Raw genomic sequence first — 21,526 nt, forward strand, 5'->3', positions numbered from 1 at the left:
ATAAACGGATGAAACCATACCCGCCCACGGGTTTCCTACATTGATCAAAAGCACCGCCATTGATGCACCAGGGCTTGCCAAAACGTAGCGCAGCAATGACGGCGCAATGGCTCTGCCCGCACGTCAGTGAGTGCGGCCCTGAAAGTGTACCGAATGCGTCAGCTGCTTAGCTTTAGGTTCCGCCCCGATCCGAGAGCCAGCTACAGTCAGCGTCTGCCCAGTATTGGGCCATGGATACAACCTTTAGCACTTGCATCATTTGTTTATTGATACCAAGCTAGGAAGGCATAGGGTTGTTTAGGGGGGGAAAACACTGGCCTGATTGGTAAGTGCTTCCCCTTTTTCAGATTGCTGAAGGATCCCCCATATTTGGTTGATTTAAGAACCCAGTAAGCGTTAGCTGACAGGCTAGCTGTGTTTAGCCAGGCTAACGATAGCTAGGCTAGCCGAGAGGAAAGTCCGAAATGACAGGCTAGAGCTGTCATGGATCATGCGAGGGATGTGTATTTTATGGATATCACTGGACACAGTAGCTTTCAATCAAAATGAAACATGTTTACGGTTCTATTGAGGCCATCTAGAGTGATAACATCGCAGATCGCTGTTTATGCCGGCGTTTTAACCAGTGTGAATGACTAGCTGAAATTGGAGAACAAAGATTGGTTGTAAGCTACCGTAGCTAACTGTTAACGGTGACTGTGATTATCGTTCATTCTGTTCTCCGACACACACGTAACACTCATGGCTGACTCTAATGAGGATATATATAGCTGTACACGTATAGAGATGATATTTATATCACTTTTTTTTTTGTCATATTTTCCTGGAACGAGAATGGTCAGCTTTATTGAAATAATTGATGATTTCGTTGATTAACTCGAGGCTATGTATCATATGGTGATTTGAATTTGTTTGTGGACACTGGGAATGACGTGGATAACGAGCTGTCAGAATCTGCATCTCGACCGTGTTGGCCTTATTATTTATGGCCCTTAGTTAACCTCGGGATTTCTATCCTTATTGCTGTGAACGTCATCCAGTCTACCTCAGATCTCTATCCAGGGTGGTGTTGTCAAAACCTTTCATGGCCTTAGTGAATGGTTGGACTGGTTGCTACCTTTCTCTCTCTGGTCATTTAGTTTAGCCTAAGAAGTCTTCTGTTTCGATTGTTTCTGTTGATGGTGACATCGACTTATTTCTCAGACGAACTGAAAAATCCCATTTGTGAATAGTTATCATACTCTAATGGGTATATACACTTAAACTATTTTGCCGGGAGAACGAAAAGCATTTCTACTCCCATTGTATCACATCACTCGTTTTGCTTCCCCTTACATACATTTGTTGTCTGTAGGTTGAGTCTTTTGTGAGGTGGGCTGACCAGTGAATGCATAGAGTCAAGAAGGTCAAGCTTTGTGACAATACAGAAGGTTTCTGGAAAAGGTATAGTATAATTACCAAATTATTGTCTCATTGTTGAAAATTTTTGAAAATCTCATTTGTTGTGAAACTGGCTTTTAGCAGTCTGCCAGAATTTGAAGCTACTACACGGCATCGTGTAAACAGAAAGCCTCAGCGAGTGTACAATGCACACATGTCATTGCTGAGATAGCCCTCATTTTAAGCATTGAACACCTTCCATACTGCCCTCCAGCAGCTGTGTCAGCGTGAGTATGGCGGCAGTGGACGGGCTTTCAGACAGCACGGAGGTGGTGGAGATGGAGGACGTCCCGTCTCAGTTCTACGTGGAGAAGCACACCTGGGACGGCTTGCGGGACATTATCCACTGCAGCAGGAAGTACTCGGGCATGATCGCCAACAAGGCGCCACACGACTTTCAGTTTGTGCAGAAGAAGGACGAGAACGGCCCCCACTCCCACCGCCTGTACTACCTCGGTTAGTTTTAATTTGTCACGACCGTGCTAATGATGTCACATGAGAGCTACTTGTCAGTTTAACATACCCACACAAACACCGGGCCCCCCTGACACTTCACAAACTCAACAACACACGCGTACATAATCTCAATCACGTGTCTTTTCTGAGGATAATTTACCACGACTGCAGCATGACAAGGAAACTGTGAGCACATTGAATCGCCCCTTTCTCTGATACCATAGAGCCCTCCATGAGGGGTCAACAAATACATGATGGAGGGGGCAACATTCCAGTGCGATGCCCTCCGTCTTACACTGCCTACTGTTTCCCCATCTGCCCGCCCCCTCAGGAATGCCTTATGGAAGCAGAGAGAACTCGTTGCTCTACTCAGAGATCCCCAAGAAGATCCGCAAGGAGGCTCTCCTCGTGTTGTCATGGAAGCAGATGCTGGATCACTTTCAGGTAAAGGAAAATTCTTCCTTTTTGCGCTTGTCCTCCTCGTCAATACCGTAACCATGGTGAGCGAACCTGAGTGTTTCCCCACAGCTGCTGTGGCTGGAATGTCTCAACAGTACAGTCTCACAATGACCCTCTCCTTAGACCTGCTCGGGGGGCAGATTACCTCTTTTATTGTGCTCTACGATATGGAAGATAAGAGGAGGCGTTCAATCGGTTTACTGTTTATTCTTGACCTTGTATCTGATAGCTCAAGTTTATTTATATAGCCCTTTATTATGTGAACAGTATTATAGGGGCTTTACGGTTCTCCCACTAGCCCTAAGCCCTCCAAATGGCAAGTAAATAAAACGCATAAAGAACACTGGAGCTCCCTCCTGCCAGGGAGGGCTGTGATTTCAATCCATGGAATAATGGCGAAAACCAAATAACACAAAGTTACAAAGACAGATTCATCTGTCTGTATTCATCTGTTTTAATCTGTCATTAGTGACAATAACTACAACACAGCAATGGTTAAAACCGGTTAAAGTTTAGGGCAAAGACCAAACCAGAAGCAATTTCCGTTTGAGAAAACAATAAGCAAATAATAACATGTCAGTAATGAACTGACAATCCATGTGGCGATAAGAGTAATCTAATACCCGCATTTTGAAATTGACCGGGGGGGGCTGTACACTTACTTTATTATGTGCTAGAAAAGATGATGACAAGCTAAAGAAAACAAATACAAATGTAGTAGTACACCAGTGGGCTGTTAAAACACAATGTGAGAAATAAACCGTTGCCACTCCTTAGTTTGTCCTCGACTGTTTATACGGGCCACTGTTTATATGATCACTGACCTAAAGGCTTGCCGTGTAGTGTTGCTAACGGATGAGGTTGTTGTTATTCCCTTAAGGCCACCCCCCACCAGGGGGCGTACTCCCGTGAGGAGGAGCTACTAAGGGAGAGGAAGCGGCTGGGCGCATTTGGCATCACGTCCTACGACTACCACGCCAAGACGGGCCTGTTTCTCTTCCAGGCCAGCAACAGCCTCTTCTACTGTCAGGACGGAGGCCACAACGGCTTCATTGTGAGTACGACCTTTCTGCTGAAGAGACCAAACCGACATCAAGCCTTTTAGATGAGGATAGTTCAGTGGCTAGGGTGTTGGGACTCCCAGGCGAAAGGGCACTGGGGTTGAACCCCAATATATACACTCCTGCATCATCGGGCTGCTAGAGCTGCTGCCCACGCGACCCCACCCCAGATAAGCGGTTGAAGATGAGATGCGATGAGATCATCAGGCAATATGTCTTAACATCTTCCGGTCATTAATGATCTGAATGCACTGAAATTTACTTTGGATAAAAGCTGAATTAAACTCAATTAATGAAGTTGAAAAAAAATCACAATCATCATCTTTAACTAATACATACGGTGTGTGGCACATTTGATATACAACATCGCTCATTATAACCCTCATACACAACGACGGTACTAAAAAAAAAGGATTAAAAAGTTGGGTTGAGTTGTAACCATGGGGATAACACGCCCCCCTCTTTCCTAGATAATCTCGACCCAAAAGTTAAAAAAAGAATCTCAGGGTTCAAAATAGAAAAAAGTGTCCGGCTCTTAAGTAAATGATATAGGATTTGTGCGTAATGTGGCCATGTGTTCTTACTGTATTTCAACCAATCTCTTTAACGTAGCAGAAACAAAGGGGATTACTCACAACCTGTAGGTGGATCCATGCAGTTCTCTCGGACTGAATGTGTGTGTGTGTGCTGCATCGGTTCCAGCAGTCCTCTCCTATCAAGCCTGTGGAGGTGAAGACCCACTGCTCAGGGACCCGGATGGACCCCAAGATCTGCCCGGGGCACCCCGACTTCATCGCCTTCGTCAACAGCAACGACCTGTGGACGGCCAACATCAAGAGCGGAGAGGAGCGCCGGCTCACCTTCTGCCACAAAGGTAGCACAGCGCCGCCGTGTGGCCCGGGGTCCTGCAGCAGGCTGGGGGAGGCGGGGAGGAAATGGGAAAATAGTTGGTTACTTAAAGGGGGTGGTTCAGAATTTTGGACATCGGACCTCATTTCCAAGTGAGCCAGTGTGTTATTTATCATCGGAGACCGTTTTCAACACGTTCCATTCAGTCCTTCTAGTTGCAGAAATCGTTGGTGCTAGGCTAGCGCTAAGTCGAGGGGAACTGCTAGCCTCCCAATAAAAACAGTTTTACCCACTCCACAGTACACCCGAGGCAAACCAAATATAACGCCAGACTATCGTATAGTCGTAAATGTGTTGATAGAATAATGTTAGAAATAAAACTATCCTTGTATTGCAATGATCACATTACATTTTGGGGGACTACTTTCTCAGCAGCGGCGGAATTTCACTTTGCTCCGGTGTAGCAACCAATTCACTACAGCAGAACGTAAACAGAAGAGCACTCCAGATAATCTCAGTCCGCCGCTGCTGTAGCCTGCTTCCAACTATAGGGATTATAAACTAAATGCAATGCAATGCGATGCAAGGGTAGTTTTATTTCTAACACTATTCTATCAACACAGACATTTCCATAGATAGTCTGGCGTTATATTTGGTTTGCCTCGGGTGTACTGTGGAGTGGGTAAAACTGTTTTTATTGGCAGGCTAGCAGTTCCCCTCAACTTAGCGCTAGCCTAGCACCATCGATTTCTGCAACTAGAAGGACTGAATGAAACGTGTTGAAAACGGTCTCCGATGATAAATAACACACTGGCTCACACACTGGCTCACTTGGATACACCGCTTTCCAAAATTCTGAATTACCCCTTTAATCATTTCTCATCGTGATTAATGAAGGATTTTCTTAATTTTCACACATGACATTCAGCCCAGTCATTTCGGTCACTATTTAAACATCACGCAAAGTGTGCATAATGTTTAAATAGTATGTAATCAAATGTTTCCAAGTGCTATGGCCACCAAGTGTATATCACATCTCTATTTCCTTCTTCCTATCTTTCTTTCTTTCTGTCAATCTTCCAGGTCTCGACAACGTCAAAGAGGACCCCAAGTCGGCGGGCGTGGCCACGTTTGTCATCCAGGAGGAGTTTGACCGTTTCACCGGCTACTGGTGGAGTCCCTCAGCCACAGAAGGTGTGTGTCTGACTGATTCATAGAGACTAGAGACTAGATCTTCTTAAGTAAAGCCGCTTTTCCACCGCCAGTACCAGCTTGACTCCACTCGCCACGCCTTTTTTGCGTTTCCATTGGCAAAAAAACTACCTGGTACCTAGTACCGGGTACTTTTTTTTTAGTACTACCTCCGTTGAGGTTCCAAGCGAGCGGAGTAGGTACTTTTGTGTGACGTAAACAGGCTGCTTGTAACTGATTGGCCAGCGGCTGTAAATGGGAATAATCAGTGTCCCGAGGGGGACACTGATCAGCGTTTCGCCGTGTGTGTCGCTCCTTTGCCGGGGCTAGAGTTAGGCTGCGCGTGGCTGCGTGTGTCGGGCGTGGTTGTGTGTGTCCGGCGTGGCTGGAGTCCACGGACCGGCTCCGAAGGATCAGCGTTTCACTGTTTCGTTTTAGTGTCGTTCCTTTCCCAGGGCTCGAGTTTCACCTCCATCAACGTTACCGTATGACAACAATAGACGCGCAGTCATTGCGCTTTTTATTTCATTTTATTTCCCATCATAACCTTTCCCGGGAATCAGGAAATAGTCTTGATCAGATTCAGATTTCTCGGGAATCGCGTCTCCCGTGATTAAAACCTAATGACGACCCGCCCATGGTGGAGAGGTTCTTTTCTACGACCCGCCCACATTGAAGAGGTACTTTTTTAGATGGAAACGCGCCTGGAACCGAGTCGAGGCGAGTTGAGTCGAGTCGAGCTGATACTGTCGGTGGAAAAGCGGCATAAGACTCCCTTAAGTAGTGCTGTGGATGCGGTTTCTTGTACTGGATCACTAATATTGTAGTGCAATCACTTTTATTAATTTATATATGTGGTGGGGTGGGGTGGGTGTGTGTGTGTGTGTGTGTGTGTGTGTAGATATGCCATATCATTTATCTCATGTATTTAAAAATAATCTTAAAGGGTGTGCCTATAATCGCTCTCTGTGCTCGGGGTAACTGTGGGGGTGCCCTGTGTCTGTCAGAGCCCGACGGAGGGAAGACCATGTACCTGCTGTATGAGGAGGTGGACGAGAGCGAGGTGGAGATCATCCATGTGCCCTCCCCCGCGCTGGAGGAGAGGAAGGCCGACGCGTACAGATACCCCCGCACAGGTCCCCTCACTCACACACAAACACACAGCTACACGCACACGCACACAGATACACTCTTCCTCTGTTTATGCAACAGCAGGTTTCCATCAGGCAAATGGACACATGGTCACATCCAAAACCACAAACCAAAACATTTGAGAATAATTTGATTATTATGAATCATTTCTTCATATTTTTCTCTTTATTTTGACAGGCAGTAAAAATCCCCAGGCCACCCTCAAACTGGCTGAGATCAAGACGGATCATCAAGGCAGGGTGAGTGACCACTGACAAGCCCCTCTGCCCCATCTCCCCCCTCCACAGTGCCCATCGGCTGGTGCTAACAGACTGTGTGTGTGTGTGTGTCCGTCCTACAGATCGTCAGCACGCAAGACAAAGAGCTGGTCCTCCCCTTCACCACGCTCTTTCCCGGCACAGAGTACATCGCCAGAGCCGGCTGGACGACTGACGGCAAATAGTGAGTGACTGTGATGGATATCAGGCCGGCTCAAAGTTAGGTTCTGTTTAATGGAAAAATGAAGGCGTTGTTATATATTTGCAAGTATAGATAGATAGATAGATAGTAGGCCTGCACGATAAATAGTTATAAAATCGCGATCTTGATTCACCCTGTGCACAATTTAAGTTTTAAATTACTTTGATTCTCATTTTTTTGTATGAGCCGACTGACACACGGTAGACAGTGTTGTGTGTAACGCGTTAGGTAACTACTTGTTCATGTACTTGTTCAAAGTCAAGTTACACGTAACTACTGAAAATATGGTAGGCCTATATATGGAAAATACTAAGGAAACATAGTTCCTTTTTCAATTCCACGCAACATTACTTTTACCAGGGACAGCTTTGACGGCGATACTGCATTCTCATGCAGTATGCTATTGCGCAAGCACTCACCCCCACAAGCTCTCATTCCACACCGTGGTACGAGACAGACGCTGGTAGCGTGAAGCTGTCTCTGCAGCTCAGACATCGCTTCCGCAGGCATTTTCCAAAGCTTACGACAAAAAAAGCTAGCGGTGTAACAAGATAACAAACGCCGTCACTGTTTACCAGTGTATGGACTAGGGCTTTGCCTCCGAACTTCGTTATTCGAATATTAAAAAAATATATAATATTCAAACGAATATTAGGCAGGACTTAATATTCAAACCTTTTATGGGCATTATTTTTTGTAAACGGGACGTAGACCGACTCATTTCACGGATTCCTGTAAGACCAGGTTGCCTTAATTACATCTGTCGCATATTTAAGGTGAAAACTAAATGTCAAGGGAAAGAGGCGGTGGTTGCAAAAAGTATTTTGATCGCTTATTAAGTTCACTCCTTGCTTATAGTGGTTTATTCGTTTCCTCAGTATCATTTCCTTAATTTAGTAGACAGTTTTGTTCCTTTTTGAATTGTGAAATAAATAAAATGCAACGCAGATGTCAGCACAACACAGACATCTATTACTGACAGCTTGCACAATGCGACCCCATACCCACATAACTCCAGTAGGAGTAAGGAAAAGATATGGTTCCAATAAACACCGTAGAACCTGACGGATTTCGAAAGATGATCCATACATTGGACAAACGCTACTTAATACCCTCCCGCAACAATTTTTCATCCGTTGCATTGCCAGCTCCTATAAGAAAGTGCGGGCTGTAGTCGAGGCAGAAGTGCAGGAAGCGGATTATTTTGCAGCAACGACTGATTTATGGTCCAGCCGAAGCATGGAACCGTACATGAGCCTAACTGTCCACTTCATTGCGACTGATTTCTCCATGAATAAACATTACATTACGTGAGAAAAAAAATCGTGGCAGAGAATCGCAATATCAATTCTAAACTAAAACATCGGGATTCATATTTTTCCCCGAATCGTGCAGGCCTAATAAATAAATAGATAGATCCATTAATAATCCTTTACAGGAAATGACAGTGCCACAGCAGCTTCAAGACAGACATTACACCACACATTTCCTCAGATAGCTTCCATACTTAATAAGTTAAAATAAATAAATACTAAAGAAGTGCAAAGTTATTTTTGTGCATTGTGTTGTTTGTGTGTTTTAAAGCAACAACCCTCTTGATGTGTACAGCATATTCACAGAAACTTCTTCCTAGGACTTATCTACACTCGTAACTAGCGCAGATAAGTCTACTTTCCGTGTCCTGCTAAGAGGAAAATAAGCATAAATAGTAAAACAAATTTTGACATGTTATTATTTGCTGAGTGTTTTCACAATAAGCATCCCTAATGTCTGCGTCCTAACCTGTAGCAATACTTGAGCAAGAAGCTGAACCTGCTCGTTAAGGACATGTACCTGAATTGATTGTAAATTGCTTTGGATTAAATCGTCTGCTAAATGACTGAATGCTCAATCGTTAATTGATAGTTTCAGACCCTTCACACAGGCTAAGGCATAGGACAAACGCGTGTGTTGGTCATAACACTAGCTATGGGTCAGCTACGTTAATGCACCAGGGTGCAGGTGGTAGACCCCTGGTGAGGATACGCCCGCGCCGTGGTGCGTGAGCGACCCCCGTGTTTATCCTACGAAGACACGGCACCTCTGTGAAAAGGATCAATCGACGACGATGCTCATCACCGCTAGGGCAGGGACAAAATATAGAGACGGCGATATATCGTTGCAGTTCTTCCCGCGTTACGAGAATCGACACTCTTTTTTTTTTTTAAGAATACACTTCTTTTCAGAATCGCTGTATCACGACATGTATGGCATATTATAAAACGGGTGGCTTAAATCAAGCGATCTGATTGGTTCCCAACTGTTATCAGCTATGACGCCCGTCCAGTTTACAGAGTTCACAGTATCACTCCGCGCCTAACTTGAACTGTTGTTTATTTATATATAAAAGCAATAGCATAGTTCACTGAAGCCTAAAAATATGTTGATTGCTGGAGAGGGTGGAAATGTTGTAAAGCAATAGGCACACGGTGAGTGAACTCGACAGTAGGCTAAATTGCATAGCCTTCTCTCTGAAGGACACGTCACGCTACTGTGTGTTGCATAGCAACCGCTGTACTTTTATAAAAGCAATAAATCACTTCAGTCAGTGAAATGTTCTCATTATACCACAGTTAACCACACATTATACCACTGTGGTATAATGAGAACAGCCTGTCGTGATCTATTGCTTAATCGTGTCGTGAGGTACCCTGTGATTCCCACCCCTGATCACCGCCCCACTCTCTCCCCCCCAGCGGCTGGGCGGTGCTGCTGGACCGCTGTCAGAGGAGGCTCCAGCTGGTGCTGCTGCCCCCGGCCCTCTTCATCCCCGTCACCGACGACCCCGCACAGAGGCTGGACAGCCTGCAGAGTCTGCCCGGCAACACGCAGCCCTACATCGTGTATGAGGAGACCACGGACGTGTGGATAAACGTGAGTCCGCCGGGGAGGGGGGGGGCGGCGGAACGAACCGGGGCCAGAACAGATGAACAACGCCGCGTGCATTAATTAAATGATCCGCTCGTGAGCTGCCCTGTGCTTATTGGGTCCTGCGGGCCTCCACACAACCCTGTAGATCAGCTGATTGGATAAACACGTGGTTGATTGTTTTCATACAATTATTATACAATTATATCCGGATAGTTTTAGGATTTTCTTTATTTGGTTTTAATCAGATGAGTCGACCATGTAGAGAAATCACTTGACTGTTTACTTTTAATTAATAAAATGTGTATTTGTTCACGTAGTACATTTGTTTATCTGAATACTTTGGCTTTAATCAGCGGACTGGGGCCGTGTAATCAATTGCTTTAACTTCTCCGGTACCCTTTTGTCTCTCGTCCCAACAGGTTCACGATATCTTCTACCCCTTCGTTCAGACCACAGACGACGAGTTCACTTTCATTTGGGTCAACGAGTCCAAGACGGGCTTCAGCCACCTGTACAAAACCACCTCTCTGCTCCAGCCGCGCTCCTACCACTGGGCCGCCGACTACCAGTACATCGAGGGTAGGACCGCCGGCCCTCCACCTGTCTCACTGTTTCCTTTCTGTTTACATCTGTACATATGGATGTCAGTGTCGTGGCTGGTTTTATACTTTTACAAATATTTATATTTCCTATTTTGCTATACTGCCAGTGTGTTTTTATTGACGGTTCTAGGACCTTGTTACCCTTTTCATTTGATTAATAATGTACTTTTGCACTCTCAAAGCCGACTTGTAGTTCAGGAAATTTAGTAATGCTTTCCTTCTCTCTCTCTCTCTCTCTCTCTCTCTCTCTCTCTCTCTCTCTCTCTCTCTCTCTCTCTCTCTCTCTCTCTCTCTCTCTCTCTCTCTCTCTCTCTCTCTCTCTCTCTCTCTCTCTCTCTCTCTCTCTCTCTCTCTCTCTCTCTCTCTCTCTCTCTCTCTCTCTCTCTCTCTCTCTCTCTCTCTCTCTCTCTCTCTCTCTCTCTCTCTCTCTCTCTAGGGGATTTCAAATGTGCAATCAAGGAGGAAGTGACACTGACCAGTGGAGAGTGGGAGGTTCTGGCCCGGCACGGCTCCAAGGTTACAATGAATTCAAATGAATTAGTCTTCAGACAAGACGCAACTCGTTTAGTCTAGTTTTAAAGTCGTCTATTCTGCCTGGCATATGTCCACCCATATTCCCTTCACCTGAGCCTAGCAGAAGATTCCTGGATGTTTTGAACAGCCAGTATTGTAGTGTGTTGTTTGTCTCAGTGTGTTGTTTGTCTCATTCATTCAAATCAAGTATAGAAGCATATGTACAGTGTATATGTATATATATATTCTCCCCTAATAAATTGTAATATAAATAAGAGTAAATCCCTGATGAAATGGTGGCTGATGCCCGCGTGGCTCTGTGTGTCCCCCGCCGTGCTGCCGTAGATCTGGGTGAACGAGGCCACCAAGCTGGTGTACTTCCAGGGCACCAGGGACACGCCCCTGGAGCACCACCTGTACGTGGTGAGCTACGACGCGCCCAGCGACGTGGTGCGACTCACCAAGCCCGGCTTCTCACACAGCTGCTCCGTCAGCCAGGTACTGAAGCCACCACCTCCCCGCTGCTCCCCCCCCCCCCTCTGCTGCTCAGCCCAGTTAAGGTCCCCCCCCCCCCCCATGCTGAGACATGAGTGCCACTGCTGGGTGGCAGTCGCTCAGGAGGTAGAGCGGGTTGGCTGGTAACCGGAAGGTTGCCAGTTCAATCCCCGGCTCCTCCCTGTGTCTGAGGCTGGCTTTACACGACAACGCTCCCGGGTGAAACCGACTAAATATTTGATCAGATGTGCCTTTCGTTTAGACGCAGACAGCGTTTTCAGGGCTTAAAAACACACAAAAAAATTAACCCACCCTCCAGAGTGGAAATCTTAAAAACGCTCCACCATTGCGTTTCCGTCTAAAGGATTAACAACGCAAAAGTGTGCTCTGAGCTGCTCACGCTGGCTCTCGTCCCGTATGCGTTTACGTCACATCCATGTGCAGTACAGGCAAACCACAACAATCATGTCGGATTTCACACACTTTTGCATCACCATATGCACGCAGATTTCCACCCAAAGACGCTCGTCTAAACTCGGAATGAAAAGTGGGAACGCAACGCCACTTTTGCGGTTTGTGTTCAGAACGTTGTCGTGTAAAGCCAGCCAGAGTGTCCCTGAGCGAGACGCCTCACCCTGACTGCTCCTGACGAGCCGGCGGTCGCCCTGCGTGGTTGACGTCGCCGTGTGTGTGAATGTGTGAAGGAATGGTTGTAAGTCGCTTTGGATAAAAGCGTCAGCAGAATCCCCTAAATGTAAATGACGGTCTCTTTGGATAAATGCAGCCACCCCATGGTGTATCCTTACTGCAGTGGATTTATTTGAACTAAACCTGTTTTTGTGTGTATTTTTGTTTGGTTGGTCTTCCCCCCCCGTTCTCTGTGTGTCTGTGTGCAGAACTTTGACATGTTCGTCAGCCACTACAGTAACGTGAGCACGCCCCCCTGTGTGCACGTCTACAAGCTGACCGGCTCGGAGGGCAACCCCCTGCACATGGTGCCCGAGTTCTGGGCCAGCATGATGGAGTCACCAGGTAGGGGAACCCAAAAGCATCACCACTCATTCCCCCCACAGCATTCACCATCACCCATCACCCCCATAACGCGCTCACGAGGATTTGCAGCGTGACACTTTCGCTCGAGTTGAAATATTTGAACTTTGCCGCGACATTCGTGTGATGACAGCCAATCAGCGTTCACTCCCTGGGTGACGCAACGTAACAGCCAATCAGCATTCAACCGGTAATAATATCAACCGGTATAATATAATATATAAATATCGATATAATATAAAATATCACGGCCAAAAGCTGTGTGCGCCTCCGGATAATATTATGTTAATATTATTAACATAAACGATGGGCATTCCGACGTCTCTCCCTCTTCCACAACAGGTAAAGACTGTATGCAATGCAATGTGGTTATCTCGGCCATGGTTGAGAATGGATTGGCATGAAGCACCGTTGGCAGACAAAAGATGTGGCGCGACAAAGTTCACCTGATAAACCTTGCACAGCAACGGATTATGATTTGTCGCGCTGCAAAACTTGGGCGACCCGGCGACAAATGTGTCTTTTGGTGTGAACGCACAGTTAGATTACATTGACGTCTGGCTTAATCCATTTTTTCATCATCCATTTTTTCTTAATCCAATTGTTTCATCCCATCCATAAATAGCATGCATTATCGGTCAGCACAAACATGACCGCCCCGCCCTTGAGACCAGAGGGGAAGGCTTTCCATCTAGTCGTGGTTGGATATGTGGAAACTGTCTAAATACTATAGAGATGAAGTATTGTTATTTTTCTGTTATGTCACTTTCTTATGAACGTTGTCATAACCATCCGCTGCAACTATTCTAAAGTAATGTTGATCCTTCTCTTACGCCTGTTTATCCAATAGGCTCTGGCCTTGTCAAGATGCACTTCAATTCACAATTGCTATTTGAGTTGGAGAACAACCTTCAGAATATTGTCTTCATACCCGCCAAAGTGTAATAATCGATCCTCTGTTGTTCCTTCTGGACAAGATTATTTCATAACGTCTGTTTTTGTTTGTGCTCTGGTCGTGCAGGTTGCCCAGGCGACTACAACCCGCCAGAGATCTTTGACTTCCCGGGGAAGTCTGGCTTCCAGCTGTACGGCATGGTGTACAAGCCCCACAACCTGCAGCCCGGCAGGAAGCACCCCACCGTGCTCTTTGTCTACGGTGGCCCCCAGGTCAGCCTGCTCACCCACACCGCTGTCACAGGATGTCAGACCTGGTCCACATGTCCTGGGTGACATGTGAGACCAGGTCCACATGTCCTCCTGGGTGACATGTAGACCTGGTCTCACATGTCCTGGATGACATGTGAGACCAGGTCTACATGTCCTGGATGACATATTAGACCTGGTCCACATGTCCTGGATGATACATGAGACCAGGTCCATATGTCCTGGGTCACATGTTAGACCTGGTCCACATGTCCTTGGTCACATATGAGACCAGGTCCACATGTCCTGGGTCACATGTTAGACCTGGTCCCACATGTCCTGGATAAATTGTCCAACCTGTACCAAGTCATGCTAGCCTGGCTATTGCCAGACCAAGCTCCATCGTAGATTGCACGTTGGTCTGGGGAAGCTGCTGTCATTTTCTTCAGCACAAGAGGCGTGATCAACGGGCGGGGTTAAATTGCCTCTGTACGCAATTTGCTTCTTGCCGTCGCTTCCCTGTCGTCATTGTGTTAAACCAGCCAATAGCGCGCCAGGGGGAAAAAGCCAGCTTGGCGATTGGCTCCCGCAAAAACGTATCGAAACTAGAAAGAAATGTATTGCTCTTCTCCAGACCCTTCTGCAGGGCAAACTCAAATCGCAGGCAGAATGGGCGGGGCTACCCAGGCTAAAGTCGTGCAGCAATTAGAATTTTTTTCAGTAATTCTTTCTTGTATGGTTCGATTGTTCTTTGGTGTTTGGATAAAAGCATCTGCTCAATGACAGACACCAACGCATTCCATTAACGTTCTGTGTGTCTCGGTGTGTTCTCTGTGTGTGGCCCAGGTCCAGCTGGTGAACAACTCCTTCAAGGGGATGAAGTACCTGCGTCTGAACACACTGGCCTCGCTGGGCTATGCTGTGGTGGTCATCGACGGCAGGGGGTCCTGCCAGCGCGGCCTGGAGTTCGAAGGGGCGCTGAAGAACAAACTGGTGAGCCAATACGCGCCTGAAGAAGGCCCGTCTGTTAGTTACACTGCCTTGGCTTTACTAACAAACAAAACTAGTAGTAAGGGGGGTGGTTTCCTAGCATCATGATTCAGTGTCGAGTCGGGCACTGAGCAAGGATACATGAAGCAGTCCTGTTTTTAAATAGCAGGTCAGACACCACATGAAGCAGTCCTGGTTTTAAATAGCAGATCTGGCAGCACATGAACCAGTCCTGGTTCTGAGCAGCAGATCAGACAGCACATGAAGCAGTCCTGGTTCATGTGTTCAGCAGATCAGACAGCACATGAAGCAGTCCTGGTTCTGAGCAGCAGATCAGACAGCACATGAAGCAGTCCTGGTTCTGAGCAGCAGGTCAGATAAGACATGCTGTACACGGTGGGGGAGAAGTATCTGACAATCGATCCAATACTGAACCTCCACAATCAGTGCCCTACCAAATATGCAGAGGCAAAGCAATGGGATCCTTGGAATATGACTTTGCTCTTCAGCAAACGGTGAACCACGTCGGATCGGTTTCATGTCAATTACCCAACGCAGCAGTTAAAGTGAAGTAATTATCTAAGTGAGCTGAATTAGCGGTGCTTGGTTGGCTGCCACGCATTCCCCCGGTGCCGTTCTGGGCCCTTCTCCAATCGTTCAAACCCCTGGTGTGTGTGTGTGTGTGCGTGCGTGTGCGTGCAGGGCCAGGTGGAGATCGAGGACCAGGTGGAGGGGCTCCAGTACGTGGCGGAGAGGTTCAACTTCGTGGACCTGAGCCGCGTGGCGATCCACGGCTGGTCCTACGGGGGCTTCCTGTCCCTCATGGGCCTCATCCAGAGACCCAACGTCTTCAAGGTCGGCCGGTCCCATCCGCTCGTCTCCCATGTCGTCGTTGTTTGTAACAGTGACAATGTTTCAGTTCTCCAGCTCCAACGCCTGACGTTTCGTAACGTTTACTTTAAAGGGGCTCTGTTTCATCACACGGGGTGAGAGCGGTTAGCCATGTGACATTGTGACATCTGGGCGCGTCCAACCAGATGTTTTATGGGTAGATACACTTTACCCAGTCGGTGTCGTCCACTGAGAAGGCTGGCAGACGGATCGGTCCGTCATCACTTCTGGGTGGACACTCCCACTTGTGATGTCGCTATGTCACAGGGCGGGGCAGATTTTGAAATGGCTCAAATGAATAATCACGCTCACATTTTACCAAGTTAAGAGGGGCCCTTTTTGAATGCAACGTGATTAAAAAAAAATAAAAATGCATCAATTAATATGCTCCTAGTGTAGTTGCAGTTAGGACCACACGGTGGCGCTGTTGGCATTTTGGCCCACTTTGTTGCAGAAACCAAGCTTATATTCAGTACCACATTTTCCATTTGCCATGCTGGCCTGCTTTGACACGCCGCCAATGATATGAAGATAGTGTTATAGAGTCCTCTCAATGTGTGCATCACCACTGCTACGCGGTCATGAGCCCCAGCTCAAACCAACCCACGGGAAAAGCCTCTTGATCGGGCCTGTGCCCTGGGGGTACCCGGGGCGGTCCGGAGGCCCCGGTGTGTGACGGTGTGTGTGTGTGTGGCGTGTCTGGCAGGTGGCCATCGCGGGCGCCCCCGTGACGGTGTGGATGGCGTACGACACGGGCTACACGGAGCGCTACATGGACATCCCCGAGAACAACCAGCAGGGCTACGAGGAGGGCTCTGTGGCCCTGCACGTGGACAAGCTGCCCAGCGAGTCAGTGCACACACACACACACACACACGCATGCTAGCAAACACGCACACGGCCGCCGGCATACATACATACACTCGCTCGCTCGCTCGGTCACTCACTCGCTCACTCACTCACTCGCTCATGCACGCATGCTAGCACACACGTGCACACACCCCCTTCCGAGCTTTGGCCTCTACACACCACTAGGGGTGAGGGTTCATGCATTCATATACAAATATGAGCGGGCAGCTTGGGTAAACAACTGGCTTCTCCTGTGATCGACTGAAGGCCGTTACCAAATTGTGAAACAAAAGTGCTTTTACAATATGTAACCTAGTATGCTTTTTGTTGACATTATTATAGTCTGGTTGTAGTGTGTTGTTTAGTTTTCCCATGTTTCACTTCAGTGTTTACTAAACAATAGCAACGACTCTAACGAAATATGTAGGACTCAGAAGGAATATCTGAGTCATGAACTGTAAGGCGACTATCGTCTCTAACTTCTCCTCCAAACATCTGTTTCTGAATACTGAACTGAATCCCTGCTTCCACTCAGCCCTGTGCCCTAGCGCATTTCATGTACGTGACGCACGCACACACACACACGCACACACACACACACACACACACACACACACACACACACACACACACACACACACACACACACACACACACACACACACACACACACACACACACACACACACACACACACACACACACAAGCAGGCCTAGCGGAGGACAAAGCCAGAGATGACTAGCGAGTGTGCGGCGGGCCAGCTGGCTCTGGCCACCGCCCTGCTCTCTGAGCCTCCCGTCAGTCCTCACAGGGCTGATAATACCTCCCGGCAGCGTTCTCCTTCCATCTCTCTATCTGTCTCTCTCAAGCTCTCTATCCCTGTCTGTGTGTCTCTCTAGCTCTCTATCCCAGTCTGTCTGTCTCTCTAGCTCTCTATCCCAGTCTGTGTGTCTCTCTAGCTCTCTATCCCAGTCTGTCTGTCTCTCTAGCTCTCTATCCCAGTCTGTGTGTCTCTCTCTACCTCTCTATCCCAGTCTGTGTGTCTCTCTCTACCTCTCTATCCCAGTCTGTGTGTCTCTCTCTAGCTCTCTATCCCAGTCTGTGTGTCTCTCATGATCTAGATGGGTAGATAACACTTTATTATTAAGCAGCAGTGAAGGAAGAGTTCAAGAACTAAAGTAGTGCTAAAGTAATGCTAAGGAAAACTAAAATAAATTCTGAAGTAAATGCTACAGTAAGGACAAACCGTGGCCAAGTTACAGTATAATGCGCATTGCTCTTCTATAAAGTCAACGCCTTTTCAAATTGCAGTAAATGCGATGTAAAAACGTTGCCCAGTGATCAAGTGTGTGTGTATATATATTTATACATATACACATACATATATGCACACAGACATATACACTACTCTAGCACTCTCTATCACTGTGTCTCTCTCAAGCTCTCTATCGCTCTGTATCACTGTCTGTGTCTCACTCTCACGCTCTCTATCGCGGTCTGTGTCTCTCTAGCACTCCCTAGCACTCTATCGCGGTCTGTGTCTCTCACGCTCTCTATCACTGTCTTTGTCTCTCTCTAGCACTCTCTATCACTGTCTGACTTTGAGTCTCATTCATGCAGTGTCTCTCTAGGTCTCCCCAGTTCTGCCTCTCTAGCACTCTGTTTTGTCTCTAGTGCGACATTTATATTTCCACTCAAATTACTTTATTTGCATGAGAAAATATCAAAGCACAAAATATCAGATCCAAAATACAATACTGACAATTAATTATTATTTTGTGTGTATATAGATATAGATATAGATAGAGATAGATAGATAGATAGATTGAGAGAGTGATTAATCGCGAGTTAACTCACCAATACTATACTGTGATTAAAACTTTAAATCGTTGCCCATAGAGATTGTTACAGATTGTTATCCTAGTTCCATTTTTTTGATATATATATATATCAAAAAAATGGAACTAGGATATCAAAAAAATCCTAGTTCCATTTTTTTGATATATATATATATCAAAAAAATGGAACTAGGATATCAAAAAAATCCTAGTTCCATTTTTTTGATATATATATATATATATATATATATATATATATATATATATATATATATATATATATATATATCAAAAAAATGGAACTAGGATAACAATCTGTGTCTTCTCGTCTGGTCTCATAGAGGAGGGATTTCTCTCTATATCTGCTGCTGCTAATCTAACATGGTGGTTCCTTTCCGGTCACTTCAGGCCCAACCGGTTGCTGATTCTCCACGGATTCCTGGATGAGAACGTGCACTTTTTCCACACCAATTTCCTCGTGTCGCAGATCATCCGCGCTGGGAAGCCCTACCAGCTGCAGGTGATTAGGACCAGCGTGCAGACTACACACTACATCACACTCCTCTAGACCTCTGGCTGACGGCCTCCAGTCACTGCAACACTGTGGGTCCCAACATTGGGAAGAGCAAATGCATATCTTTCATTTAAAAGTCTTTTATGTCAACGGTCCGTGATATACAGAACGGTTCAATGCTACCACAAGCAAAGTACTTAGCTGGCACATTCATATGACATACAGCTGTTGATCAGTTCAAAGAACACATGGGCAAGCAGAACTCTGTGTGTGAAAGGAGCTTAAAGGGCCTCTATTGGACCACCGGGTGTGAGAGGGAGAGTCATTACAAGCCTTTTCAGAATCTGCCCTCCCCTGTGACCTGGTGACATCACAAGTGGGAATGTCCACCTAGATTTTGAAATGGCTCGTAATGGCTAATCGCTCTCACACCTGGGGTGTGTTAGTGGCCCTTTTCAAATGAACGACAATCAACCATTTCCAAGCGATACTAATGACACAACGAGTATACTGTAGACAATCTCGCAGAGAGAGTACTCAACTGTGTGTGTGTGTGTGTGTGTCCTCGTTTCCTTGCAGGTGTACCCCAACGAGCGCCACAGTATTCGCTGTCCAGAGTCGGGGGAGCACTACGAGATCATGCTGCTGTACTTTTTACAACAATACCTCTAAAGAGACGAACGAGAGGGGGGTGACCGTCAGCCAACATCACCCCACCTCCCTCCCTCCCTCACCCCCCTCACTAGAGACTTCCACTTTAAGGACACTCTTAACGATGAACTGGAACGCTCACTACGCAAAATACACTTCTCCCTCTTCCTCCTCGCTCTCTCTACTCTCACCCACTGTCTCTCTCTCACTCTCCCTCGCCCACTCTGGCCTGGGCTGTTGTCACTGGTCTGCTTGCTTTGGTCTGTTCTCGCGCCCCCCCTCTCTTCTGTGTGTAGTCTGGGGCCCGTGGCTGTTTTTTGAGGACAGGAGTGGTTCTGTTGGTGTTGTCCGTCAGTTTTTTGGTTTTGCGTTTCGCCTGCAGAAACTGAACAAAGGATGGGATATATGTTGAGAAATATACAGGCTGCCTCACGCTGGCCCACTGCTCACCCACAGCTAGTCACCCACACGCATTGTTTCTTTTCCTTTGCCAAAACCATTTGTGTATCCGTGTCTGCGATGGCGTGTGTGTGTTTGTTTGTGTGTGTGTGTGTGTGTGTGTGTGTGTGTGTGTGTACGTTTATGTGCACGCGTGCGTGTGTGTGTGCGCGTTTGATTTTCTCGGTGCAAACTCGACTTCAACCCATTTCATCCATTTGTGTCAGACAAAGATCGCGTTACTTAAGGATATAAAGAGTTGTATTAAAAGTACTTACAGACACACAAACCTACATACAGTTCATACACTCAGACATCGATTCCCACAGTACACGTATTCTGTCAACACACCACACACACACGCGCACACACACACACACACAGGATGCGACCGTGTGGGGACAGGAGCCGGCGTGACTGTGTCTAATGAAGTAGGGAAGAGGAGGCTGCTGCTGCTGCCTCTTCCTCTTGTCAAACTAATTTTAAGTGTCTATGGTTTAAAAAAATAAATGAATATTTTATTAACTTTTATTCTGTTTATAACGCGGTGCACATTTCCACTCACTCTGTTGTCTGTGTCATGTCACATTGCTCAAAATGTGTGTGTGTGTGTGTGTGTGTGTGCGCGCGTGTCTCTGCCTGCCTTCTTATAAAACACATACGTTACGATGTTTGCCAAAGTACCTCCTGACTTGCTCATGCTGGTATTTCCTCTTTTTTTTTTTTTTTACTGCAATAAAGACAACAGGGGTGAGCACTGGAGTCTTATAAACAGCTTTGTACACCCGAAGACAATTTGTACATGATAATAAAGAAATGTATGATGGATCCACGTTTCCCTCGATGTCCTGTCGTACATTCTGTTCAGTATTAACGTAGAGTAGAGGTTAGCGTGTGTAACGTCAGTATCTGCTAGGGGTGGGACAAAATATCGATATATCATGTGATACGACAATCGACACACTGGCGCCAAATACCGATATATTTTTCAATTTAAAAAAGTTGGACTTTTTTTTTAATTTCCTGTCTTCAGAGTTAGACAGGAAATATCGCCCAATATATCGATATTTTAATTAATAAAATAAAGCACTTTTCCCCTTTTCACAGTCATTTTGTATTCATCGTTAGGTGTATATCGTGATGTATCGTTAAAGGATTGTCTAACAATATATTGATTATTGCAGAATCGCTGTACCTTGATATTATCGGTATTGCGGCCCATGTATCGAGTGAGGTACCCTGTGATTCCCACCCTAGTGTCTACCGTATCCATCTCTGCTTATGTGCTACTGGAACTCTATAGGGTAGAGTGCGCCTTGTCTTTTTCCAGCGGCTGAGGACCCGTCCTCTCCACAGAATACACTTTATGTGAATGTTGCTCTCATTAATATTCATGGTGGTGTACTCTGGCCCGCGGTGGCTGTGTATCACCGCAGCAGCCACCCATGGAGCACACTAATGGATTCTCTGCTCCTTCACATCAAAGCTAGGTCCACGTTCCCCGCCCACCGACGCCCCTCTCTGCCGCTCCTATTCAAGCTTCACACGAGGCCAAGGGCTTCACAGACCACCAG

The 21,526-nt window shown here is 46.5% G+C and overlaps 1 protein-coding gene across 10 annotated transcripts; it reads left to right on the forward strand.

Moving 5' to 3' along the window:
• The first annotated feature begins 189 nt into the window (after positions 1-189).
• On the forward strand, positions 190-20,780 carry dpp9 (dipeptidyl-peptidase 9). 10 transcript variants are annotated; one of them, XM_084481080.1, is made up of 21 exons: positions 190-325; positions 1,355-1,443; positions 1,655-1,896; positions 2,228-2,340; positions 3,236-3,409; positions 4,119-4,290; positions 5,349-5,459; positions 6,464-6,592; positions 6,786-6,847; positions 6,949-7,049; positions 9,803-9,980; positions 10,397-10,556; positions 11,016-11,095; positions 11,438-11,590; positions 12,484-12,618; positions 13,649-13,804; positions 14,627-14,773; positions 15,473-15,625; positions 16,368-16,510; positions 18,758-18,869; positions 19,443-20,780. In XM_084481080.1, the coding sequence occupies exons 2-21, from the start codon at positions 1,388-1,390 to the stop codon at positions 19,533-19,535; spliced, it is 2,670 nt and encodes an 889-aa protein (XP_084337206.1). In that variant the 5' UTR covers positions 190-325; positions 1,355-1,387; the 3' UTR covers positions 19,536-20,780. The 10 variants fall into 10 exon arrangements, with proteins under 10 accessions (XP_084337206.1, XP_084337213.1, XP_084337208.1 ...); XM_084481087.1 differs by having other exon boundaries at positions 1,658-1,896; positions 12,484-12,619; positions 13,659-13,804; XM_084481082.1 differs by having other exon boundaries at positions 1,658-1,896.
• The last annotated feature ends 746 nt before the right edge of the window (positions 20,781-21,526 follow it).

The sequence above is a fragment of the Micromesistius poutassou genome (genome assembly GCF_964030765.1).
Source record: "Micromesistius poutassou genome assembly, chromosome: 16".
In the NCBI taxonomy this organism is placed as follows: domain Eukaryota; kingdom Metazoa; phylum Chordata; class Actinopteri; order Gadiformes; family Gadidae; genus Micromesistius; species Micromesistius poutassou.